Genomic DNA, 27,863 nt, shown 5'->3' on the forward strand with positions numbered 1-27,863 from the left:
TAATCCCGGATAGCTGATTCCAGTAAGAACCAAAATAATCAATGATGTTCTGGTCGAAAACGCACCATTTTTAAACTCCATAAACTTTGAGCCAAGCGAGTTTGCCCTGTTTCCGGACGCTTTGGACAACTTATGACTACGAATACTTTGCCAAGCGGAGATCGCGATGTGTCCAAGGGATCTGGCAACTGGGAAAACTTGCGGCCTTTCGGAGCGCTTGGCTCAGAGTATCTGTAGCTTATAAAAACTGTTAATGAATTTTTAAAAAATGTTTCGTCACCCAGCCTCTGAACATAATATTAAAACATGCATGTCTATAAATTGAAAAAAAACAGAAAGTATTCAACCACACTCATGCATATAACTAGTCATTATGTTTCAAGAAAATCAGCATTTGAATAGTGACAAGCACATTTTGGTAATTCGGAAGTGCAAGCGAATGGATTACAGAAAATTGCCGCAGGAAGAAAATTTTTCGGGAGGGTGGGGATAAGGTGTTTAATTCCTAGAGCCACTCCATGGACAAGCTTGTTTCCTTCTATCATCATAGGTAGGCAGGGATGCTGACTTACAAAAAATATTGGGGGGGCCCGAACCGGGGATCCTGCCCCGGGAAATTTTGTAAGTAGTGAGTTTTAAGTTTTTTAAGCAAATTTTTTTAGAAGAGTCATATGATCAACATTCGCATCCTGATAACTCGAATCTCGATGCCCGGACACTCCGGGGAAAATCAACAAGTCTGACACATGTTTTCTGCAAACCCATAACGAATTTTTGAGGGGGCTCGGGCCCCCTCAGGCCCCATGGAGTCGGCGCCACTGTAGGTAGGAGAGAAATAAATCCCTTCTTATCCAGCCAACTCACACATTATTTAGAAACAGATATTTTTCGAAATTTTCACCCAAGCGAAATGTTCAAGACATTCATCATCAATGGTCAACAATCCTAAGATTGGTTTGACGCAGCTCTCCACTCAGTTCTCCAATCAGCTAATCTTTTCACATTAATAATTAACGCTTCAATAAAATGAGTTCGGGTTTTCGACTGCCTTTGGCCAGGCATGGAAACCTGCATGGACCAAGCTTTGTAAATAGTCTTCACCGAGAAAGCCTAAGGTATTTACGCCAAAGCAAGTCAATGTAGAGGAAGGAAAGGTTGAAAATCCGTTGTCCGAGGGGTCACGAACATCGTGCATCAGTTTTGCCTATTGGCTATGCAACACGCGCGAACGAGGTGTATTGAAACGCGTTCATTGACAGGCTGCGCATCGTAACGAGCAAAAAGGGAAGGGTACCAGAAAAGTACGTGCACTCAGTAGCGGTTGAAACAGTTTGAAAAAATTAGCCACAATAAGGCCCCTGCTATCAATTTAGAAGTTAATAATTATAAGAAATGACTTGAACAATTTTTTGCAATTATGTCTTCTTTGTCCTCAGAGATTGGTTGGAATTTTTTTGTGATAATTATTAAATTTATTATACTGAGGCCACCATTTCAGTCTTCACTAAAACAAACATCATATCCATAATAGTATGATAAGCGGGCTAAATATGGATAATCATCGCCCATCCCCATAAATTTGATGACAAGATAATCTATCCACACACACTGTCACCCACTTCCGAATACTCACAGAATCACTCACACATACAAATATTTGGGATGAACGAGACGAGATACGAAAAAAAGGACACATGATTGACCACAAGAAAATCATCCGAAACCCTATAAAACGTGTCAGAGCACTAAATTTTCCATTTTTTTAAAATCTATTAATTTTTTTAACATTAAATACGGGTATTAGTTCCAAAAACGGCCACCAAAATCCGATGGCAGCGCTGCTGATATTGCCTCCATTGGTTTCCATATGAACAAAAATTTGTTTACTTAAATAAAAGCGAATTGAGAAATTGATTGAGTTTCTTGAGAACATTGAGTTTAAAAATTGTTTGAACTAAAAGTTTCACTCAAAATAAGCTGGAGAAAAATAGAAAAAGAGAAAATGGAAAATAAGAAGGAGGAAATACGAAAAGAGGAGTCAGATAAGGTGGGAAATTTATTTGTAGTTGTAATCACTGTAAACTCGATATTCTCCAAACGTTTTTATAAGGAACCAAAAATAATAAAATAAATTCTCTATGAGCCTGAAAGATTCTCTAAATTATTTGCTTTAGATGCAACGAAAAACGCTGGGGAATGTCCCACTATACTCTCAAGTTTTACGTAAAATCAATTAAAATGTAAAATCAACCGTAGTTCATTGTATTTCCTTGTTCCATTATGGTATGACGTTACGTATGAGTTCAATGTTACAGAAGAACAAGCGCCCAACATATTTCGTTGTATAAGAAGCAAATAATTTAGAGACTATGTCAGCTAATAGAAAATTAATTTTATTTTTTGAAGTTTTTATATTTTAATCTGTATAGTATACGATTGTTTTACCAGAGAAATTGAAACTATTGCTTATTTAAAATCTAGCTATTTGAGAAAAAACGATCATTAAGGAAAAAACGGCAAACAAAAATGGTAAGAACTTGTTTAGTGGCCAAAAAATACCCATGCTATTTCCGGGGAGTGGGGGGCGGAAGCGAGTCGAAATTGTATTCTCATGTGCATTTCAAACCCTGATGGTGGTTTGTAAATAGACCAAAAAGTCAGAAAAACTTGCGATTCAATTTGGAGACCTACAGCGTAGTGACAGGACGACCTCTGAAACGAAGGCGTACGGGATCATGACGGGGCCAAGAAGTGAAAATGGAGCAAATTTTTCACGCATGCGCTGATGAGATAGTATTCCCATTCAGGGGTATACTCAATTTTAATTTATTTATAGTGACGATAGTTACTAAAGTTGGTATTGATTTTACACAGTCGACATGTAACTCTTGAGCCAGTGAAGACAATAATTTCACTATTAAATATACACATAAATCTACTTAAAAACGCCTATTTGTCCCGCGCCATTTCATTAATCGTTGGTTATATTCTGGACGGCCCACCTCGGCCATCCCGCTACTGGCTAAAGCGACGCATAAAATGGCATCATAACGATGGTCTACCGACCGAAGTTGTTGTCATAAGTTCCCTTTCGACCATATTTCAATGTGCTAAGCAGATTCTACAAATAAAGCCTGAATCACACGATCACATTATCCGTCATTTCCTAGTGATCACTATCGCGATCACTAGAGTGATCACTTGCAAATGATCGTCGCCGTCAATTGTTTTTCGCGATCACGATAGCGATGAGGATTCCCATCGCTTTTTTCATCACTCGTCCGGTCGCTTTTTCCGTCGCTAAAACCGTCACTTAAACCCCATATCAGCCAATCGGAACGCATTCCCGTATGGAGCGATTGCAGCGCAACATTTGACAATTGTGGGAATGACATAGATAAAAAAACACGCTATATATTTTCGTGATGCGGGTCCTATGACAACGAGCTGTGCTATATGAAGTGATGCGAAAGGCGACGGCGGGAGGGACCGTGTGGTTCAGAAAAATGATCACTAGAGCGAAAATTTTTTCCCGTCGCGAAAATCGATCGCTCTAGTGATCACTTTTCTCGTTGAAAGAAAATGATCGTGTGATTCAGGCTTACGATGAGTTCTTTTGTATGTGTACAATTCCTGGGTTAAAACAAGCAAAAAAGTTTCACAAATAACTAAACTTCCTCGGCCTTTGCACCCCGGGTTGTGGAGGAATCGTTCGGTTTGAGTAAAAATTATTCATTGAAGTAATCTGTTGGTTACTGTAGGTTAGCACGGAGCATTTTTCGAACAACTCCGACTTCCCAATTCCTCCAATTGGAGTTCCCTTTCCACCGCACAATCAAACAACATGCACCATCCTCTTCATTATATCAATAAATTCCGCTCTCGACATTCCTCTCCGCTGTACACTTCTCATTATTCCCTCTAACACCATTTCAGACATGCCCCCACCCGCTTTGCACTCCCCTCTCCATCTAAACCGTCTGCCTCACCCGTATCTAATCTTAAAGTTTCCCCTCCTCGCCCACCATGCCGAGCACTTCGTCGTTCCTCTTCCTCTCCGTCCACGACACCTCCATTCTCCTCTGCACCCAAATGACAAGTACATGGCGAAACGATAAAAGATGTGGCACATGTTTCATTGAGGTAGGCACGCAGCCAGAAATTTATCTCGAGAAGGGTTTGGGTAGTAAGCGGGTGAACTACATTGGTAATTTACTGTCAGCTTGCAGGCATAGCAAAACTATTTATTTCATTAAGTGAAGAGAAAGGTTGCAGGGTTCTTGGTTAGTCGTCTTCTGAGCGGATATATCACGGGCACTGGCCATAAGGGAAATTCGGGGGGGACTAACGGCCCCTGTGCTCGTACAGGCTATGCACCGGCATCGAGGTGACTTTCAACTCTAAGAAGTGTCTCTCGTGACGAAAGAGACACTGTCCTCATTAAACAGTGAGGCAATTGGCAATTCTTGGAGCATGGAAACTTTGTATTGTACTTAATATTTCAAAGATAACAATTCATGATCAAAATAACTTGGTTTTAGACCGCAACGATTTAATATAAACACCGACCCAGGATTTATTTCTGCACTAAATCGTTCCCTTTATTCCCTTCCTTCTAAGCAAAAGGTTTTAATCTCTCCTTCTTGTAGGGACAGTGATCAGCTTGAAAAACTTCTGACCATCGCGGAATGCGACTTGGTGAAAAACTACCTAGCGCTGTTAGTTGGAAGACAATAAAGATGCCTTGAATCAACACTAGGGTCTTCTATCCTGGCCGATCGATCTCTGACGAAATTGCGCATAACGCCGCCAAGTGACAGCAAACTAGTTGCGTGATACTGATCGGAGTCGAGGCCATAGCTAATGCCTCTAACCCCTGAGGTATATTCACATTGTTCAAGTACACCGCAGAGAAATTTCTATAAAAGTTTCTCAAGAAAGCGCCGCCAAATCCTGACACAATCATTTCAACTACCATAGTGACCCCTGTGACTTGTACACCACTGGCTGTACCGCCGTTTGATCCAGAAAAAAGTCCTACCAAATCCTGAGAGAATCCCCTCCACTACCAACAACACCCTCCACCATTTCTCCTCCACTCGATACTCCGGTTTTATCCCGAAAAAAGTGCAATCAAGGGTTTCCGCGAGGGTCCCTTCTTCTACCATCAAGATACCTGCGATCTGTCCTTGTCTATTTATTAATTCTTTCGCGCGTATTGCGAGCGAAGGGTTGATGGGCGAATAATGATTGGGGTGAATGAGGAGGGAGGTGGTGTTGGGGGTTGGTTTGGTGGTGCCTCTCACCTGCGGGTATTCCCCTTCAGTTGGTGCTCGGGTAGGAGACCCACGCCGGCCACGCGAAAGGCAGCACCCTCCGGCTGTCCCTGGAACCACATGGTCACGGCAGCACCACGGCACCACGGGAAGGCGCGCGCGAGTCGCCAAAGAGAGAGAGAGAAAAAGTGGGGGAGGGAGGGGGAAGGGGGAGAGGGGGAGGAAGGGACGGTGACGTCATTGGAAGCGGTTGGTTTTTTTTTTTTTCAAATTTCCACGGTGGTTGCGTGCATTGTTGTCGGAGCATTTTTTATGTGTTGCGTGTGAGGAGTTGGGTTGGCCGGTGGTGAACCAAAGGGAAAGCATTGATTCGGAGAGTGCAGCGTGTGAGGTTGCGTTTTGGGTTTGTTTGTTGGGAGTGTGTTTTTTAGCAGTGGCGCGGGGCGTTTTTGTTTTGTTGGGAGTAAGTGAGGAGGAGGAGGAAAGGGAGGGGGATGGGATGAGGAGGGGACAGGAGTGAGCAAAAGAGACGCGTTAGAACTTGAATAAAACGAGATTGGGAATAACTAATGTTCTCTCTTATAACATCCAATTGCTGTTCGCTATTCTCCTCTCATTTTGATTCCCACATTCTCCTCTCTCTCTTTCTCTCTCTCTCTCTTCCCCATCCATTCTGATCCCTTTCTTTCTTCACCCACCAACCTCTTCCTATCGTATCGAACGAAACTCCAATATCGAGAGAGCCACATTCTAACAGGAGCTCCTTTCTATAGCGCTCGAAAAAGAGGGACCTTCTGCATCAACTTACGCCCTACTGACTACATTGCGGACAATGACTGGAGCTCTATACATCCGCGCTAACACTTGGTGATGCCCTACAATAAATTGTAGTCAAGTTGACAAAACTTATATTCGATACGGCGCTTCTTGCTAGACTTCGAAAAAATTGAACCATTCGATGCAATAAACCTCTAAAATAAGTAGGTCATTGGTCTTCCCTCTGGATGGAAACGAAACCCTCCCAATGGTTATCCTTGCTCTTCGAAGATGGAATCCTCTGACGAAGAGCCACTCCGTTCCAGAAATGATAGACTTTATGCATCAAATCCCTTTCCTCAATGCTGGAAGGACCTAGTTCTTTTAGGTTCTGGTGAGGAGAGAATCTTGACGAGTTTGACGGCCGAATTCACCTTCATCAAGACGGGGAGGCGAGCCAAGGGCGGAAGGCTACGGGTTCATACCCTCACAGCGGCCAGCATACAGCGGCGGAGAAGAATGACAACTCAGCGAATGAAGTCAGTATGTAGGTTCATTGCCGAAACGGAAATGGAGTATGCTTGACGCCTCTCATTTATTGGAAAGAAAACTGCAAACTTCTTCGACATATGGGCTAATCAAAGATAACGAGCAGTAAATAACAGAATTTGGTAGCTTTGCGTCTCTGATTTAGAGTGTCGGTTGCTCAAGTTATTTTTTATCCACCAAGCTATTGGCAAGGTTCTCTCCCTTAAAGGTAAGCCTAGTTACCACGGCGGCATAGGTGTACCGACTCTATGGATAGAGGCGGCAGCAGGGGTCCCGAGTCTCCGTGGAAGACCATTTTAAGGCAACGCATGTTTCCCCACAACCGAGCTGAATTCTATAAACGAGCTCAAAGAGGCAAGGGGAAGTCAACTATAGTCAGTAGTCTACCCTGGAGTCGCAAAACGATTACACTCGAGTGTACAGTTACAGATGACGTGTATTCATTCACGGCGAATGACTGGAGAGAAAACTAGCGCGCGGCAATATGCCGCGGAAAGTAAACAGAATTAAGATGAAATAGGGATATGACCAAATGAGAATATTATAAAGTGAAAAATTACAAAAATAAAATTTATACGCGAGACTGAACCAATAATTTCGTAAGAAGGGAGTATATTCCCAGTAATACAAAATAAATGTTAAACGTGACCGATAGATTTTAAGTAGGTAATGCAGCACGATTTTGAAAAAAAGGGATGTTATTTATCACACCATTCAAGAGATAAAAAAATCGCAAATTCAAAATTGTTCACTTAAAATTCCATCCCTAGATTCAACTGGGCGCGACGAATGGCGTATGAAAAAACACGAAAGACTCAGGGACGCATTTGTGCATACGCCTACCCCAGAGGTGTTTTGGATAGTGGACGGTCGAGAACCCTACTGGTGTGTAAAATACTGGTGTGTGAAGTTCAGATATTGAGGGTAGAGGGCCAGTTATTTTCCTTGGGCAACCTTTTGCCTCGAGAATTTCGGAGTTCAGGAGACTCCAAAGACTACAACAGAGAGTTTTGAGTTTGGAATTCTTCGATAGGTGGCTGAACCCTAACGAGCCCCATAAATCACTACGCTCTCACGCTCACTGGACGTATTGCAAGCATATGGGCAATCGAAGTGAAAAATGTAAATATCCGGGGTCAAATTTTAGGATTAAAGATGCATATTTGACGGTCCACATGAAGAATGACTGCAAAACAGTTCACTTCTTTAAATCCAATAATAAGGATAGGTTTGTTTGTCATAAAAAGCCATTGGACACCAGAAAAATTGGATCGGAGCCACGGTGGGTAACAAATTAATGAAGCCAGAGAATTATCCAAATGAAAGGCTGGGCAAGAAACTGACATTAAGAGTTCAAAGTGAAAATATGTGTGCACAAACTCTTTCGTGTTGCCTGCGAGAGGGGAAAAGTGTATTATGTGCGGCAGTGGCCACCGCTTACACCGAGATGTAGAATGGACTTGAAGAGGAACCAAGGTGCAGTCGGGAAGTTCCGCGTAGAGCAACAATGAATACAATGGAACGAGTTGTGGCGGGCGGAGATATTGATTCCTGCGAGCTAAATCCAGGATTTCAGGAAAACAGAAAGAGGAGGAATTCTTGATGGAGAGTAAGTGCCTTAGTTGTCATTTGAAGATGAGAACGACTGGAAAAAGAGTGCCATCTCGGCAATCACGGAAGAAAGGATAAATAGACGTTTGTATTGAGAAGAATTGGGACGCCCTTAAGCCAGAAAACATTTTCAAGTCCCAAACGAAAGAATAAGTTTACATTTAAAAGAAAAATCTTTCCTTAATAGACATTCCAACCTACTCTTAACTTCGTATTATATAGTCCTCTGGATCGAATATAAAGCTCGACTGAATTAGAAGCACCCCCATGACATTGAAATCAAAGCGTTTTAATATCAAAATATAAGTTCTATGCGAAGTATTTTGCCCTCTAAAATGTAGAAGAGCGATATCCGCCAGTATCCACAAGTACAGTACCTCAGAGTACAGAATTCAAGCATTAGAAACAGCCACCTGCCTCAAAATTAGGTAAGAACCACATTATGAACGAGTGGCTCCACATATAGCCGCCGAACTGGAACAGGGAAATGGTCTCGTCGGGCGCTAATCGCGGCAACTCGGGCATTAAAAAAGGGCGATAATCTAATCACATCACGATTAAAAGAAAAAGTGGCGTGATAGGAAATAATAGGCTCACGCATAATTTCAATATCAAAACGAATTGGAGTTTAACGTGTACTTTCTAACTTGGAGTTTGATAAGGCGAGAAGGGAAAGTAGGAAATCGAAGTGAGGCCTGAATGATTGGGGGGTGGAAGACGTTGACTGAGAGTATGAGGTGTCGTAAGGAGGAGGGAAGTGCAACACGGTAAGCGGAACGGTTGAGTAAGGGTGTGAGCTGATGTGTGGGTAGAAAAAAGAGCCACGGATGAGGGAATAATTAGGAGTGGGACAAATTAGAATTGATTGTGAAGAATGCGAGCCGGGTTGGGGAGGATGTGAATTTTAAAAAAGATACAGAATTTTTTACGTCACTGCTGATCAGAGATCTATGGATATAAATTTTTACTTGCCAAAATTGGTAGACGTCTGACTTGGGAACCCTACATAAACACTATGGAGCCTTCATACATGAAAGATCAACTGAGAGAGACTTCAACTACCGCTTTGGACCAACTATGCTGGAATCACGTGCGAGTGGAAGGAGAGAATGGGAGAGAAGTACACGCTCATCGCCACGCGGCGACAAGACGGTGTGCGGCGATTAATTTGTCCGGCAGAGAGGAGGACAAGAGGGGCCTGCGCCTATTATGAAGTGATCCTAGGGAATAATTCACCGAGTTAAATGGAAAAGACTCAAAAGCACGGAGCGTTTGCGTTTGCTCAATACACGTTTGCTCAAACCAGGAATTATCCTTAAGAAAAGGAGTGAGGAAGAAGAATGTAGGAAAGACTTTCGGGTTAGATTTCGATATCGCTCGCCTTCCTGTATGTGGACTGTCCCGCGCGTCTTTGCTCGCTTTCAGTTTCTGAGTTCAACATCGAAAATACATTTTACAATACTGCTGGATAGTTTGCAGCCGAGAGGATGCCTTTGACAGGTCCGCAATCGGTTGTTTCATGAATTATCTTTTTAGCCACGGCGAGTGACCTCCCACTATGCCCGTCGACTGGAACTTGATTCACAACGACAAAGGGCATTTTTTAATGGAGGCGGTGCGCTTTAAATGAATGCTATGGACGTAGACTATTCACCAGTGAGGCTTAGTATTCACAGTGCACCTCATCTACGAAAATATTTTCATCTTTTCTTTCAATCCTTGATACTAATTTTGGTGTTAAATTATTTCCGTTTTCGGCGTAAATTTCGACGGACATGAACTTCTTTTCATGAAAAAGTCCTTATAGCTCCCCGGGTGTGTGTGAGAGAGAGAGAGAAAGAGTTGAAGTTTCCCACGGGGAATTTTCAGCCTTGAAAGATTAAAAAAATATAATCGAAAACTTCCCCAGGCCTCAACAAAGGTGTCACTCAATGATCTCCCTGTATAATCATATTCTATTTATATATTCGTCTCATCAATAGAGGTACCTACACACGTAATAGTAAAGAGTTGCACATTAAAATAATGGGCTATCGAATTGGAAAAGGGCGTTACCCCCGAAAATCTTGGCATTAAAAATGCTACATGGACGGAATTACTCTCACAAAATATCAACGCACATAATAAACTACGCCAAACTTCAATATATTTCAGCATTTAAAAGACTATCACACACGTTTAATTGATTATTGTAAGTTTATCAGGTCAACTGCATCCAAACACAACACTGACTTCCATTATCGCAGCTGACTTTCATCTTCCAAATTCACAACGGACTATAGAGATATTTTCAATCAGCGTAGCCAATAGACGTTAGCCGATAGAAAAGTAGAGCTAAATTCTAAGTTTACCGCTCAGTCACTTACTTTATCATTTACGATCACTCAAGACGGATTGGCTGTCATGAAAGATAGTTTGTATCGCCTCTGTCCATAACCAAACTCGCGGTCACTGACCTACGGTCACTCATAATCCCTAATCTATTTTCCATCCTCCCTGAGGTAGATTCTCAATGTTCCCGAGAAGGAATATTGAATCAGGCATCCACGATATCCATGTAAAGGCGCCGAAATTAGCACGCTGCGTATTCTGACTAATTTAATATATTTCTTGTTGTTTCTTCTTCCAATGAAGCGGGAAATCACCCAGCTCTTGCTATTACTGGACCTGAAGCTCTGCCTCAGTCATTTCACAACAATACTGCAGAAATTTACTCTCTCCTTCATGTAATTCTGCAATTGCAACAGCAGTCTACAAGGGCTCTCCAAAGACGGAACAAGCGGCGGCGACACAGCACAAAAATCAACGAGCGAAAACGTCGCTTTGTCAGACTGCGATCCTGAGCCATTCATTCAGTGTGGGTCAGGGGCATCTCCGCAGGGCAAGTGGAGTTCAGTTAAGGGTGTTCATAGGGAGGTAGAACTGGAGTGTGCCAAATATACTCGAGTACAGATATTCCAGTAATGAAAAGAGTACATTGGTAAGCGGCGGTATTCTTCCAGACACCCGTGTTGTACCCCAAGAGATCATCGAATGCCCACGGAGGCATTCAGGTACTTGTTTCATTTCGAGAAGTATTTGTTAAATAGTTTGGCAGCTCGAGTACCGAAATAAATACAGGGGTACCCGAGAACCTGTACTTGAATACTAGTAACAGAGTGTATTTGGCATAATCCTGAGGCAGAGGGAAGGAGAGAGATGTGTTGTGTGTATATGTATATGTTTGCTGTATTTGTACGGAGGCCTTTAGAAGTAGAATGAGGGCGCGGAGGAGGGTGGAGGGAGGGGGAGGGGAGAGGCGGGGGTCGGGGGCGAGGAGAGGGATGAGGGGGAGGTGGGTGCCTGCGGCGCCTGGTGCTGGTGCTCCCCGCCGTCCATCTGCCACCAGCACCAACGCAGCGAGTCGTCCACGGACTGCTGCTGCTGCAACGCTTGGTGCGCGGCAAACGCGGCCGCCGCCTGCTGCTGCTGTTGCTGGTGCTGCTGGTGCTGTTGGTGCTGCTGCTGCTGTTGCTGGTGCTGCTGCATGGCGGCGGCCTGCTGCACCAGGGCGGCCGCCGCTTGGTGCGCCAGGGCCGCCTGCTGCTGCTGGTGTTGTTGGTGCTGCTGGATGGCGTTCGCCAGGGCGGCGGCGCTGCAGGCGGTGATTGATTGGGTGGGGCGGAGGAAGGATGGCGGCCATGTTGTGCACGTGTTGTGTTCGGAGGAAATTTTGGGATTCAATAGCGGTGGCGGACAAGCAGTATCCGGACAATGAGGAGGAGGAGGAGGAGGGTGGGAGGGATGGAAAAATTATTTTTTTATTCGAACAGAGGTTCTGAAAATGCTTACGCGAGAATCAAAAAGGGGTTTAAAGTTTAGCAGCTGAAATCTCTTCGCATGCACCAGGGATACAAAGAGAATTTCATTTTGATCGATCTAAAACAATAATGGAAGGGCAAATATTCCTGTGGCTTAAAACCAAATGCAATGAAACTTTAAAATTGTTCAAATTAAAAATTGAAACTTGCAGACGCTGTCAAGTGGCTGCGTCATTTTGAGCAGCTTCGACATGGATTGGTTATCGAAAAATTGCAAAGAGGCAGATTCTGTTCGTCTCTTACTCCGTGACTCCACGAAACACCGCACGCCTCGCTCTCTTCCACCTTAGTGTTTGTGTTTGCGCGCTGCAGAGGACATGTCTGCGGGTGCAAATTGCGTGGGAAGAAGACGCCCGGCGAAGAAATCAGAGGTCACTCGCTAATTGAGGCCCGTGGGTCATGCCAGGAAAAAAAACAGCACCAACCGATGATGAAGAGCCGAACTAATGTCATTTGGCTGTGAAAATGTCGGCAGATTCCTCACTATTAGGTAAATTAATCCAAGACCACGAAGAACATTTCTTTTTCTCACAGAGTCCATTAATTTCCATTCCATTCCCTGAACTTGTAGCGGGTGGCGTGTAGCAAGGAAAGGTAATGGATATATTGGGGACATTTATTCGGAGTGGAAGGAAAAAAAACAGAGCCCGTTAGCCCGACGAAAATCCGATGTGACCGCGGTGCCCAATGAAGGATGGGGATTTGACGCAATGACCATGGCCCTAAGAACTGCTCGTGAGTGTGATGGAACTCATAAACCCAACGTGCACCTACAACCGATATGGGAGCGGGTGGAGAAGAGATGCTCATTATAGGGCGCTGTCACTCTTGCGGACGAGGCCACAGTGGAAGCCGAAGGCGAAGCGGAGGAGAAGAAGGCCCTCGCCTTCATTTCTCCGACAAATTACTCGAAAATGAATCAACCTTAGATGGGACGAATTCCAGGTCAAAGCCGAATATGTAGCTACGGTTACAGGAGGATATTTAAGTACTCTAAGACCTGACCGTAAAAAATGATTTTCAAAAATGATGATTGAAATACACGAAAGAAAAATTCACATAGGCGAGACTTAAGGTTCCGCTCAGCAGTCCAGAAATACGGACTGGAAGTACAGGAAGAGTCGAGGGCTCATGTACTCATGGAGACTGGCGTTGTAGTTTCTCACGATTGGCCCATCTGTGTCGGTCGTTATGCATACTATAACGAAGTTCAGCTCGAATAGTTATTGAAATTGATGATTTCAAATACACGTTTTATTCTCTATATCATTTAAGTGACCTTTCCCCAAGTTAGAGTCAAAATATTTCGCACTAATCGCTTAAAGCTGATGTCGAGATCGTTATCAGGTACCCAATTGAATATTTGTGGACTAAGAATTTTACATTGGGTCAGAGTGCCGTCCAAAACGATTCCATTTTTAGAAAGTAGGGTTCAACTGGCGTGGATGGTACGAGGTAAAGATAGGGGAGCATTCAGTAAGTAACTCTTTTATTGAAAATCGGGCGAATTCGTATGAGACAACCAGGAGACGCCTTTCAAATCGGTCACTAACTAGGGGCGATTTCGACTATGGTATACATTCACGTTTCATTGTGGACCAAATATTACTAGAAGGACATAGGGTGACCAGAATTAAGAGGTGACTGACCGCTTGTGGTTGTATGGATAGGTTGTGGAATTGTATGAACGGGAGAGACAGCTGTTCAGCTTGTCCACCTCATTCCAGGGAAACTTGTCACCATGGGAAGTTCTACAGGTTAATCAATATTGGTGGAATCAACCTGTTAAGCACATTAAAATGAAAGATAGAATATCTCATCAATGTTCACAGGTTCATCCAACATTTTCTTCTCTGCATTTGAGAATAATCAATGCAGCTTATTTCCATAAATTCGCCATTCACCGTTCATAGTGCATTCTTTCCCTTGAAACAGACTTCGGTACATCGGTGGACCTCATTATACCTAATTCAGTCCCCTGCCGCCTCATTATATGATCAAATAGTATCTACTCTTAGCCCTTCTAAACGCTCAGGATTTTCCTTCTTGCCTACGCACGTAACTTCTTCACCTAGCTCACAACAAAGAAACATATCGTCCTCATTTGAAATGCGTCCGTCATTAGGCGGAACAAGGCAAATTCGGGAACTATTTCATCTTGACCATGGCGACGGAAGAGTAATCTTAAATATCTCCTAGAGAAGACCACGGGTATATTATGTTTATTATTAGCTGTTGCCACATCCATTCAGAAACGAAATTAGCGACTCATGCAAGGATTGCTGAATTACGGTTAGATAATGTAACCATTAGCGACGAAGGAATAATAATATACGCCAATGATCATTGACTGCAAGTGATCATTTGTCTTAGAGACTTCAGTCTGAAAACCGTCCATGCTATTCATTCATATATTAATTAATAACTGCGGCCAATGATCCTAGTATGCAAGTCAGGTCACTAGAATTCTAGGTCCATAAATACAAGGATCCGTGGGAAAATCAATCAATAAGATTATGGAGATATTTTGGTGGTGAAGTGGCGTGAAAATTCTAAGGGATTGAAAAATCGGGGTACAATCGTGGGGAGATAAAGAGGAATTTTTAAAGTTAGAAGGTACCAGACCTTATTGGTGCTATTTTTGCAAATGATGAGTTCCAAAAGGTGCAGATGCTGGGAATCTACCAGCTAAAATGTTGCTCACTCTCTCATTTAGTGACTCCATCCAAAGGTTTGTACGAATAAATTTACCCAGGATTAAGCGCAGACTAAGTCGCAGACGAGTGAACGCCCACTCAGGGAATGGAGGCCAGTCCCCTTCCCTGGGCCACATCTTATTTGGACATGTGCTTTTGGGTGTCCAAAGGCTTCATTGGGATTGGAACAAAACGAAAATTCAAATAAATAGGGAGGAGAAAAAAGCAATCGTCAGATCTAATCCTAAAAGGACAGTTTCGAAGACCCGAAAAAAAAACAATTTTACACCATTGAACGTACGAGTAAAGTCATGAACTGTATAGGGCATGGACTAGTCCGGTTGAGTAGCCTTTCTCGGGGAAAATTTTCTGAAGATGGACTTTTTAGTAGTTCCTATGCTCGCCTAATTGAGACATTCGTCGGATTATAGTAAATACCAAATTCATTTGGAGTCTTACGATTGACTACGAGAGACAAATTAGACCAGCTTAGATTGAAATAAGTTGTAAAAGCACAAGATGCTGTAGAAGAAGAGGTAATGTGGAAAATATTTTATGGATGGGAGAACAAAAATATGCCTACAAACAAAGAATCAAGAACTAAGCCTCAGATATTTCTCTACAATAAACCGTATTTATTTCACAAGACGCAAATTCAGTAAAATAAATGCGAAAAGAGCCGTGAGGTAACGAAAATTTGCATCTAAAAATTATAACATATACATTGTAAATGAATAGGAAAGATAACAATTGTGACAACAGAATAAGCCAAAGTGGTGGCAAAATCATGTACGGGGGACAGAAAAAGTGTCATGAAAAAGTTCCATTATTCAGTGCTATAAACTGGGAGATGGAACCTCTTAAAGAACAATGTTTCCATTAAATTTGCAGTGGGAAATAGAGGTTGAGGTAGTGAGAGGTCAGCGTTATAATGAATGAGATTCTTTCATAAAATGCGGGAAAATATCCGAGAGTGTAACCTCAGAAGCTTTCCACAAATGTGCATAGCGTTTTTGTTACTAGTTACACCGTTGAATAATAATTATTCGTAAACATTATAATGAGGATTGAGATGATTCGAATTCCAGCAAAGATTTATTTAGTGATCATGGATCAGTCAAGGATAAAAATGGTGCTATTTATGAAAAAAAAAAAACCGATCATAACCCCCGAAATTACATTTAGTGCGTTGATACTTGACTTAGACAAGTTTTGCCTCCCTCCAGCTGTTAAGATGGAAATAAAGTTACCTATCAAAACTTAAACGAAAGAATGATAGCCACTTATAAAAATCCGTAATGAGCATTGAAATTAGAACTGAATCAACAGAGGAGTTGATTCGAGTTAGGTGCATATACGTGATTACAATGAGCCATTTTTGTAGATGACTTGGAAAGAAATACGCTGAGAAATTTGGCATTAAAATGTTTCCCTGTTTAAAAGTTCTATTTAATAGATCTTCATATCACTGAGAAAAGGGTTGGATTACTTATACATCTCAAATTATAATTAATTATATACAAAGTGAATCACATGGAGTGAGGTAAAATTGGAAACGGTGATTATAGCCATCTTTGACAAGTGGTAATGGTGGAACCAGAACATTCAATCCCCCTCCCACTTCAACCTCCGTCCAATCGCATTCAGAAACTTCCTTTGATATGCAATCAAGAGAGCTCATACCGGCTATATTCTTTCAGCTATCGCAAGTGCAAACTCTAGCCAAAGTGGTGATTGAAGACTGTGCATAAATGGCTACAGTGCTTTCAAAAGAGTGATGTGCAAGGGAGTATCATTTTGACAATGTATACTAATGACTCGACGAAAAATTTAAGAGGATACCTTTTCAGTACAGCTTTCGAAAAAATATTATATGCTCGACGTGACTGCGAGCATAAAACAAGAACATGAATAAATTAATCAAAGCGGAGATGGGATCGTTCCATGATTTTTTTAAAGGTCGCTTTTTGTGTAATCAGAAAGAAGACAAGTATTTTATCTACGTGAAGTGTTCTCGGGTTTTTTGTTCAGTCAAACTTATTCACTCACCCTGATGACGATGTATGAATCGTCCGTTGAAACGTTTCTGAAATACAACGATGTAAACCGGTGGAAAACCCGAGAAGACTCCGCGCAAATAATTCGCCGAGAAAGTATTGCGTCTTATATTACGTATTTTATCCTTTTGTGATGATTTTCATGGTCTACCGACTTCTTCCTCCCGTTCTACTACGATGGCGCCACTTAAATTTCCCTTATTCTCCAAATGATGATGAATGAAGCATTAAAATGGTGCAAAAAATCTCAAGAGGTTGGTAAATTAGTATAAAAGATATCACATGTTTATAATTTATGAATGCGGTTCTGAATATGGGCAGATTCATTTGTGTGGGAAATCCACCTACACATTCATTTACGTCCATCCACATGATTTCATCAATTAATCGAAGCAAATAAATTTGGATTTCAATGCAATTTTTAGTTGCCATTTTCTAGTTTCCTAGTTCAGATTTTGCTTTTTTTCGAGTAACTAATTAAATAAGGGTATCCTATATAAATCACATGACCACAGTGCTACTTGAGATTCCAGTCGTTGTGTAGTGCCGACGGGATCTCTTCTTACTTGAAACTCTCCATTATTGCTAATACATATCTCACTCTGTGGCTCCATATTTTACTAAAATAAACAACCTCCGCAAACCTAGTTGTCTGCCACTCTTCACCACATGGATTTTCCTAAATTACTGGGGAATCCTAACGACTGGCGAAGACTGATTCCTTCAAAGAGAGAAGTGGATCTCGGCCGGCTTAAGAGAAAATGCGACAGCCCCGCCTCTTGTAACCCCTCTTTCCAGAGAAGAAAAACGAAATCATTCGAGGTATTCTCCAATAATTATCTCATGTGAAGTCATCGCTAACCCAGCTCGTAAAAGAATGTACAAACGTTTCATGCCTACAAATTTAACGAGGGGAATTTTTTTATAACTCCAACTACAGTTAGTTTGGACGTATTGAATACCCCAAGCGTACAGCATACTGCTCAATTGCTCCAATAAAAAGAATGGGTTAATGCCTCTTAGCACCAGGAATCGTGACACCTGTAAAAAAACGTTTTGTTCCATGATGACGTAACAAACTATTCTGGTCAGCGTTGAGCTTAGTGCAGAATGATATTATTCCGAGGTATGAACTCTGGCGTTTATTTATAGAATCTACTTGACGGTATTTTGATGCTAGCCCGAAAAATCGAACGAATGTCGCGAGGAGCGGCGGAGTGAGAGAGAGAGAGAGATAGAGAGAGAGAGAAAGCGCACGGAGATATCGTGGGGTTGGAGGAGACCGTCGCCGACAGTGGCGCCGCCAGGGGGTGTGCGTCTGTATCAGAGAACAGAGTGCCGATCTGTAATGTCTGCCTCGGTGGTGCGGTTGAGTCCACTTTCGAGAGCCATCTTGTGTACTTCGCTAAGCGTGGTGCACAAAACCCATATTCAACATAGAAATGTTGCAAAGCCGGAATCATAAGAGCACATTTCCCTCACAAGTCCAAGAATCCATGATATAACCACCCTGTTGGGTGATAGAGAAAACGATAGCTCAAGCGTACGTGCATAGTATATCGCACAGTCATATGCGCCGTTTTAACTATTGTCGTTACCTGGCGTTAAGGCAATATATATTTGCCGCTGTGCACTGAACAAAGGAAGGGATTTCAAAAGTGCGCAAAACGCCAAGGTCATGAATGAGGGAAAAGAGACGGATTGATTTTTAGCCGCTTGACTGCAAACTCGATATCAATCTTTGGAGCTATCATGCCCGATATCTCTGAGAACGGAAGAAATGTACACACGTGCGATCCAGGCTTAAGCTACGCATTCCCCGCGTTCGCCGCTGAATGCCGGTGATTTTAACGCCTGTTCACGTCGTTAGTAATTATGAATTCTGCTTCCGGGCGAAGTCAATACTCAGTTAGTTTTAGATCAGTTAAGATCCCCGGGCTATGCAATCAGCTTGGCGTAGGTGTCAGTATGGCTCAAGAAAATGGACTCTTTTTGGGCGCCACTCCGGCTGCACTCTGTGCCCTTGTTGTGGCCGTGGAGGCTCGAGATGAGGCGCTGACGACGACCGCGACTGACTTTCAGACGAGGCGACTTTTTGCCGTGAAGAGCGGCGGACGCATCCTCATATCCTGACTGGTAAATAAAAAAAAGCGATTTGCTGCGGGGGGCCATAACAAAATAAAAGAGATGATTAGTTGAGTCTGAATGGTTTAATTATCATTCCATTTTATGTTCACGAGGAAGGAGATTTAGCAGGATTTTTACGAAATCTGCCATAAGGCATTCGATTCGCTAACTTTCTACACTCACTCTAACTAAATCATTTCCCATTGTTACACTGAAATTGAGTTTCCAATGTCGTCCTCAGATTTTGGTTTTCACGCAGTCCACTTACGCGCTCTTGTTGGTATTTACTTTGAGCGTGAATTCAAAAGGGCTGGCCCGGGTAAGGCAGGATGGCCTAAACGTGATAGTCTAAATGAGGATAGGACACTCTGACAGGCCACAATATGAATCTAGACATTAAAATATAGCACTACCTCCTGTTGTACTTCAAGCTCATTTTTTCTCTATTTCCCATTCAGTGCCCAAAAAAGAGTGAGTATTTTACAGGACGCGCTTGGCTAACGAAAACCTGAGGTAAGTGTCATCTCTAGGCCAATCAAAGATGATGAATGCAATTGGAATGTTATGGTCACATTTACGGGAAATTTTACTTAAAGTTGAATAAATCGCGTTTAAAAAAATGACAGTTTGGAATCGCTCGTGCGCCTTCCGACCCTCAACGGGAGATTCAAACGCTCGATGTGTCCGAGCAACGTGCTTGCTTTCCATCCCGATCGATCTGCCACATATCCCGATAACCTACAGCAATCGAATCTGTTTCTCAGCTTTCATTCGAACGGGAGTTGAAAGGTGATATTGTTGCGCTCCGTGAAGTAGAGATCACTGCGACTAACAATGGCAAAGTTAGCCGAGAATCATCCCAAATGCAATCACAATAAATACGTTATTTTCCACACAATCATTGAGAGTTGCGACCAGTATTGACATTGCTATTATCATCAGCTGAGTGAGTTTCAATGGGTGGGGTCTACGTATGTAGAAATGGCCACGGGGCGCTGCAAGACGAGGAGGAGATGCTTTGGGCGAAGAAGGATTAATAGCAAAGATCCAGCTAAATCTAAAGCCGGATAAATTTGATTCTGGGTGAAAATCCAGACATCAGATATTGTCCTTTTTTTACTCTATCCTACCGCAAAAATAACTAACTAATTATATATATTTTAAGAAGACCCAAACAGAATAAAAATGCTCTTAGTAGCTAATTCTTCCCCTTGCAAGACGTTCAGCATCTTTTGGACACATGCGTAGAAGTTTCTATCAATTCTTTTGTTAATTGGGAGCCTAAGAGCAGTGATAACCCGCCAATGTTGAATTAGTTTGTGGGTTATTTAAGATAAATGGCGGAAGATAGTGAATTTCGAGGAGCGAGCTCTATACCAACCCCTAGACACCCAAGCACCATCGCTTGATGGTAACTTAAATGTCAAACCGAAGGCGTTCAAGGACGTAGCGAGCGTGGAAGGGTCCAGAAATTCAAGGGGGGTGTGCCCTATTCCATTGATGCCCCAGATATGCAAAATAATCTTAATAAGTATAGAAACCCCCCGAAAATTTTGATTAGCTCCTTCCTTGGCGACAGCTCATTATAAATGAGTGGATAAGTACGGAAATGGTGAAACTATTACGAACCTCCTCCAAGTCAAACTCTAATTTTAAGTTCAACCGTATTAGGCGTGATGAGGTGGGACAACATGGCGAATGAATTAAGAAAAACTCACCGCCCACTTTTTTATTGCGAAAATTAACTATGCTCTTCGATGCGCTTCATCCCCATCAGATCGAGTATATTCTATTCGTATCCAATCGATGATGATGCAACGCATCGGGACGCGCAATTAATGTCCGCGACAAAGAAAGTGTCATTTAATTCATTCTGCCATCTTCGAATGTTCCGTGCGTCTGTATGCACCCAATGAGGAGTCCTCTGCTATCGTGGCGGAAAGTCGTCTCGTCTGAAAGCGGCCTCTTTAGCATGAGATAAACGCGACCACGACGACGCTTGGATCGGGCTGCTGCTGCAGTGGGCTACCGTGTAGGTACTCACCTGGATGAGCCTGGGAGTTCGGAAGCGGCAGCCGCGGCCGCGGCGGCAGCGGCCGAGTAAGCCAGTTGGTGGTGGTGGTGGTGGTGTGGGTGGTGGTGCGGGTGGTGGTGATGGTGCGGGTGGTGGTGGTGCGGGTGCCAAAGCTCAGCCGCACCCGCGAAGAACGGTGCGCCGAGATCTGCGGAAACAAAGAAAAAAAAAGACCAGGCGGGACTCTTAGTGCTTGTCACCTAATGGGAATGAGAGGGGGGGTCTAATGGGAGAGGGGTCTTCTAGGATTAATCACCTAAGTTCTATTCAGGGCAGTGTTCACAGGCCGTTATCCAAAGCGCCAGTTATCCAGCTAACTTGATTTCTACTAGATCTCTCGATGATTCAGAGCAACGATTTTCAATAACAATTTACGAACTAAATACCACCAAAGAAATATACATCTAGCAGTCTACGTCACGTTACTACGGGTGCCCACTCAGAAATTCAACCCGAAGGTTGGTTGGGATGACTGAAGGTAGAGCTCACCCCGGACTAGGCCACAGCTGTTTGTACAGCCAGTTCTTTTCCATGGGTCACCTCGCACTTCGAAGATTTTCGTTTTATGACGTTACTATGGACACTATTGGGAATTAGATGCTCATTTTAAAATTTAAATTCGGCGATGACCGCTAGATGTCTCTTCCGATGGAGGTAGTTCGTAAACTTCCACAGGTGATCCCACATAAGCCCTTGGCTGACCTTTTTCATAGATAATGGTTATAGCCGTCGCTAATATACCGCCATGAGATCATTTTCACTACTTCCAACACATCTTAGAGGACACATTTCCTTTGAAAAACGTGCTGGATGATAATTGACTGCCAATATGAATATCACGGTCTAAAATTGCTCCCTAAACAGAGCATACCAGGTTGAAAAAATGATATCATATTTCCCACAAAGGTAGATATCAAACAGATTTTGGAAAATGCATAACATCCCAGGTGAAGAAGGCGGTAAAGGGTAAAGCGGAAACTATAGGTGGCTAAAATAATAAATTTCAACAAAAGGCCTACAATAGGCCCCTTAGTTCGAAAATGAATATCGTAGCTTCATTTATAATGCAACAGGACTCTATACTGAACCATTCACCAGACTGTGTATTCTCCAGCAAAATATATCAAATAACGCGAGAGAAGAAAGTTAAGTTACCTAAACACTATGTTCCCGTTAATTATGCATCTTTCAGTTAGTGCACATCATATAGGGGCTTTCAATTTTCACCCGATATGTTACTTTAATAAAATATATTTGCTGTATGTCCTGCCTGATGGTGGAAAAATAGTCCTGTGGCGGATGGAACCCGACAATAGCATTCATTTTCGACGGAATATACCAGCTCTAAGCCCTGATGAGGATATTCTGCATTTCCAAACGGAAATGACCACATTCAAAGAGCTGTTAGATCCGAAAATAATCCGTTTTATGAGTCACTCATTGTGGGGGGATACAACACAATGAAAATGAACCGTTCCTGAATAATTGACCCTTTCACGTAGCTGTTTCTTGTGCGCTGCGGGCGGTCACATATTGAACTTCCAAGTGATGCCCGTCCTTGGACATATCTGTGACGTAATCCGAATTTAAGATCGAATTCGGAAATGCAGAATATTCCCGCTGGATAACGCTAAGCGAACGGCTATGAATACGTTGCCCCTAGAATGTATATGGGGTGACAGTCCCTCACATATTCAAATACATCGGCAGGAGGTGAAGGGGAGTGAATTATTAGAAAAACACGAGGGGGTGGACGGGTTAGGGGATAGGCCGTGTGGTGGGATATGTGATTGGTGGGGTGTTCGTGCCTTGTGGGAAGGGGAGGGGGGGGGGAAGAGGGTGGGGCTGCTAGGGGCCACAGGGAACCGCTTTGAGGGACTAAGGACTGCTTGCTCTATGACTATACTCCAATTACACTTTCCTCGCTGGAGAGGAGTTATTTGAGGGGAAAGCAGCAAAAGAGGTGCAGAAAATGACCCAATCAGAGTAGCGCACACACAAACACACACAAGCACATAAAAATATACATACAGTAATCTCCCAACACCAACCAGGGAAAACCAATTATGGGTATAAACATGCATAATAATTTAGTACACTAGGATCTGGGAATAAAAAGGAACAATATACATTTCCAAGCCTACCAAACTACCGAGATTTATGATGGAAATAAGATAATCGTCTATAAGAACTGAAGTTCTCGTCCACGCGAGAATTCGACGTCCAGCAATATTTTCGCGCTTTCTTGCATCTCAAAATGTGCAGCTCCACACTTATGTCACTCTCGGCAGCTAATGAGACAAAAACTGCATCAGCTAGCTTAAGGGGCAGCCAATAAACTGTGTTCTGGATAAAACTTGTAAAGTTGTCACACAAAAATTTTCGCCGACATTTCCGTGGATAATGTTTAAGGCATACATATGATGACATGTATGTCAACGTGCTACAGATGTATCGCAATATTTCCTGTCAGATAGTAACGCAAACATTTCAATGATCTGACAAATGCAGAAATGCACACCTTTGCACAGATTTTGTTTTTCGAGAATAATAGTGATTATGGCCCAAATGTGTGGGAAGGTAAAACTAGTCATGACACCTACTTGATTCCCTCTACGACCATAGTAAAGCCTGAAAGGAGGTTGTTCCTCGTTTGAAACTTGTAATCACGCAGGAAGTCTTCTTTATTACCACCATCTACCGTTGGAGTAGTGAAGGATGTTTGAAATGCAGTAAGAATCGGGCATCTTTCCCGTTGCTCAGGAATAAAACTGCCTCTGTAAAAGTTTTCGCTTGTTGTTGCGTGAGCGCTGAATGGCGCCAGGGGGGACTGAAAAGGGTGAGTTTGGGAATTCGTTGAGCGAGGGTGCAAATGGGATATGATGTGGGTTGAGTATCGACGCCTTCCGTTCTTCATGTCTTATGATCACTTCTTTTGTTCGGGTAGAGGAACAAAAGCAACAGGATGCCGGAAGAAACGAAACATAAAGTTTCTGCTCCAACGGAAGGAGAATCTAGGCGATGCAAGAGAGCCTCAGGGAGTAAGTTTTCCAGAAATTAATTGGGCTTCTTGTCGGCGTCGAACTCAATGAACATGCGCCTCTAAGTTGCTGTTATTCTCGGTGGTAATGGGAGATAAGCTAGTCAGGAGTGATTTCACGGGGAGGTAGTCAAGTTATGAGGGCCCAAAGGTGATGAAATGGAATGTCCACAGAAACCACCGCACAACGGTGGAGTCACATAGAGTAAGTACAACAATACTCCTGTTTATTTTGCGATATAACAAAATGTGTATCAAAATGAATGCCTTAATTTCAAGAAGCAAAGTCGAGCGAGAGTGAGGCCTCGTTCACGACAACGAAACATGTCTAAACTTGGCGAACACGAGGATTTGAGAGTATGAAAAATTAATCTACTAATTCAACTCCGGCGTAAGTAGATAAGGAATGAACATTGGCTGAGAAAACCACTAATTTTCCATAAAACCAGCCAGTAGCTTGGAAGGTAGCAATGTCTATTGATAGACACGAGAGCTCTTGAAAGTTCTCTTAATGCGATTCTATTATTGAGATACAGTTTGCACTAAGGTAGGTGAGATATTTCATTTTAAGGTGAAGGTGATATAAAGAAAAGTTTCGCCAAGCTAAGTTGTCGTGAATGGGGTCTTGAAATGTCTTCATTGCAATGAAATTGTGCCTGGAAATCAGTCGTACCTCTACTATGTATTTTGATGCCACTCTCCCGTATGAAGCACGCGTTCAGAGGCCTATGACGGTTGGCTAATGAGCAAAGGGTGGAGGCCCCTAGAGGACACAGCCACGAGGGCCGGGAACCAAGCCGTTCACCTTAATCGCCCAGTCGCCTCGGGAGGGGAGTGGAGAGGAAGGAGTAAAGGAACGAAAGCGCGCTGCGAAGTGAGCCCAACGACGCACAGTGGGGCCAAACCCCACTTTAAGTGGACAAAAGTCCAAAAATGAAAGTTTGAAATGGGGTTTTTTAAATAATAGGTTGGGTAAAAGGATGTTTGAACTGCATAACAGTGTATTTCACAGGTTGGTATGTGTGCACCTTCGCGTGGAAATAAGTGTCAAAGTGAGAGAAAAGCGAAGCACTGGTCCCGGAGTCGCAGACACCTAAATGGACGGTCGATTTTAAACTATGATTACAGTACACTGGCGCTTTTGATTTGATTTTTTTAACTTGTAATCAATTGGAATAAGTATGGAAAATATGAATTTGCTTTTACTATTTATATTTTGGAGAAAATAGCCGTGGAGAAATTAATTATCATTAATGGACCGTCGTTGATTTTTCACGATGAAAAGTTTTATTTAATTAGAGAAAAGTTATATAATCGGACGGAATCGTAACGTGATTTTTAGATATATCATTAATTGAAGAATGGACTAAATAATGTAAAAGAAATCAGCTGCCATCGAGTTGCAAAAAGAGATTTTTGATAAAATATTAGCAGTGCATGACAAGCCGAAAGGGAATCCATCCGGCCGCTATGGCAGCATAGCAACGGGTAAACTATAATGTAAACAGTGTCCATTAAGATATTATTATTTTGTAATGAATGAAATTTGCATGCATTATGTATTTTGTCTACTCATAGATACAAGCGGTGAAGTTTTCTACACAAGGGGTGAGATTTTTGAAATGTAGAGAGGCTCCCACCCTGTCGTGAATGAAGTGCTCGAAAAGGTTATTTCGAATATCGAAGTATTTCCGTTCAACTAAGGTGTACTTATTCGATTCCGAAATGCCAGTTTAGTACTTTTTAGCTTTCTACGCGCAATAAACCATATTCTATTGTATTTTATTTTTGAAAGTTACAACTACCTCTTCAATGCGGTATTTTATTTCTTTGTGTATTGGAAAATTGTACATGCAAACTAAGAGCGAATCTTTATTTTTCTATTAAGGGTGAAGGTTTTCTCAAAGATATTGCTAAAATAATTTTGCAACTTTTATATCAGATTTTTTCTGGCCACTAGGATTATTGACGTGAACTTTTTTATTTTTTTATATATAATCTATTTTTACAACTAATCAAGTTACTTTTCAAATTCTAAAAGTAATAAAATTGAAAAAAAAAATCAAAAAAATCGAAAATATTGAAAACTTAATATTGGATTTCATTAAAGCGATCTCTAAAGCATATACATGAATATTTTAGGGTTGTTAGTAAACGTTTTTGACTTTTGTCCGTCTAAAGTGGGGTTTGGCCCCACTGTGCGACGCCTCCAGGGTAAGGATAGGGACGGAGGGGTTGGGGTGGAAGAATTCCAAAGCCGTCATTAAGGCGACGTGGGCTAACATTAGCGAAATCATAATTTTATTTATGCACAGAAACGGAAGAATATTCTATGCACAAAAAAATCCATAGATTTTTAAGTAGATATCAAACCTACCATTGAGTTGCTTGAGGTACACTTAGCACGTACTAGCTCGCTTAAAGAACATACTACGGATCAAAAAAGTTTATCAACAAATTAACTCGCTACGACTCTTAACATCTTATAGCAAATCCAAATATCTCTTTGTTTTACGTTATAATAATAAATGAAAGCACGATTTGCAAAATATGATCAGTAATGCGGATACTCTAGGATTTCATTAACTCTAACAGTAGTTATTTCTTATAGAATTTAAGAAAATGGAGACGAAAAATGAAATTGCCACAGCTGCAATTTCTTTCCAGTAAAGCGATCCATCACAGCCAATGAAAAGACGAATTCTCCGTGATTATAGTGTCTGATTGAAAAGTGAACAAATGCATGTTCCTACAAAAATGGAAGAGTATCCTATGAATAAGACTATTCCACAGATTTTCTCCGTAGACAAATGGCTAAGAAGCGACTAGCGCATGAGAAGGGAGGTGGAGGGAGGAGGCCTTGGGATACTCACGTCCAGCGAGTGGGTGCATGAGCGCGGGGTGTCCTGCCGCCGCTGCCGCCGCCGCCGCTGCCACGGCCGCAGCCGCTCCGCCCCCGGCCGCCCCCGCGGGCACCACGGCCCCCAGCCCGGCCGCCCCCCCTCCCGCCGCCCCCGCCGCGCCCCCTCCGCCTCCGCCCACCCCACCACCCCCAGCGCCTCCGCCCCCGGCACCAACCACGGCGGCCGCCGCCCCACCGATGCCTCCGCCTCCCCCGCCCCCGGGACCAACGCCGCCCCCGACGCCGCCTCCAGCCGCCCCCTTCGGCTTGCTCACTTTGGTGTTGCTCTTGGCGAACTCTAGCCGGATCGTCTGCGGCATGTCCGGGTCGAAGCGGACGCCTTGCTGCAAAAATACCAACGAGAACAGCAACATCAGCAACAGAGTCAGACTTAGGGGTATTCTGCGTTGCCAAATGAAAATGTTCACATTCGGAAAGCAGCTGCATCTTCTCGAGAGAACAAAAACTTTTCCAGCAGGGATGATATTTTAAAAGAATGCGGTATAAAAATTAATTTGTATAAAAACAGCATTTTTCTCGCGGCAATTTTTCAATAAAATTTGATGCAAACAAATATGTTCTTACGATTTTCTATCATTTATCCTTCATTTATATGATGGCAGCACTGCCATCAGATTTAGGTGGCCATTTTTTAAAACTCAACTGCGTATTTAATTTTCAATTCTGCATAAAAAGATTCGAGACACAGATCCAATCATAATAAAAGTGTTAGAATTTTACATTGTTATCTGGCTCGGAGCTGTCCTGAAAGTATCAGCTCGATGGCTAATTGGAAAGTGAGTTGCAAGATTTGCCCCGGACAAGATGACAAACAAGAAAGCGAGTTTATAAAAACGTCTTAAGATCAAAAACATATGATTACATAATCGTTTAACAATATTTCATTTTTTCACG

General features: G+C 42.6%; 1 protein-coding gene and 1 long non-coding RNA gene across 2 annotated transcripts in view; one reads left to right on the plus strand and one right to left on the minus strand.

Annotated features, from left to right (window-relative positions):
* LOC124163192 (protein couch potato-like) overlaps nucleotides 1-27,863 on the minus strand; it is a 267,554-nt gene that overhangs the window by 383 nt on the left and 239,308 nt on the right. Inside the window, exons 5-8 of the mRNA XM_046539928.1 lie at nucleotides 27,193-27,292; nucleotides 26,920-26,961; nucleotides 20,977-21,154; nucleotides 5,307-5,386 (exon numbers count right to left, since the gene is read on the minus strand). Coding sequence (XP_046395884.1) covers nucleotides 5,323-5,386; nucleotides 20,977-21,154; nucleotides 26,920-26,961; nucleotides 27,193-27,292 — 384 coding nt within the window. The 3' untranslated portion in view covers nucleotides 5,307-5,322. The remainder of the gene's footprint in view (nucleotides 1-5,306; nucleotides 5,387-20,976; nucleotides 21,155-26,919; nucleotides 26,962-27,192; nucleotides 27,293-27,863) is intronic.
* Nucleotides 1,903-26,790, plus strand: LOC124163193. Its single transcript, XR_006865727.1, has 2 exons — nucleotides 1,903-2,047; nucleotides 26,714-26,790. It is a non-coding gene; the product is annotated as an uncharacterized LOC124163193 (long non-coding RNA).

This window comes from Ischnura elegans, chromosome 8, assembly GCF_921293095.1.
Source record: "Ischnura elegans chromosome 8, ioIscEleg1.1, whole genome shotgun sequence".
NCBI lineage: Eukaryota > Metazoa > Arthropoda > Insecta > Odonata > Coenagrionidae > Ischnura > Ischnura elegans.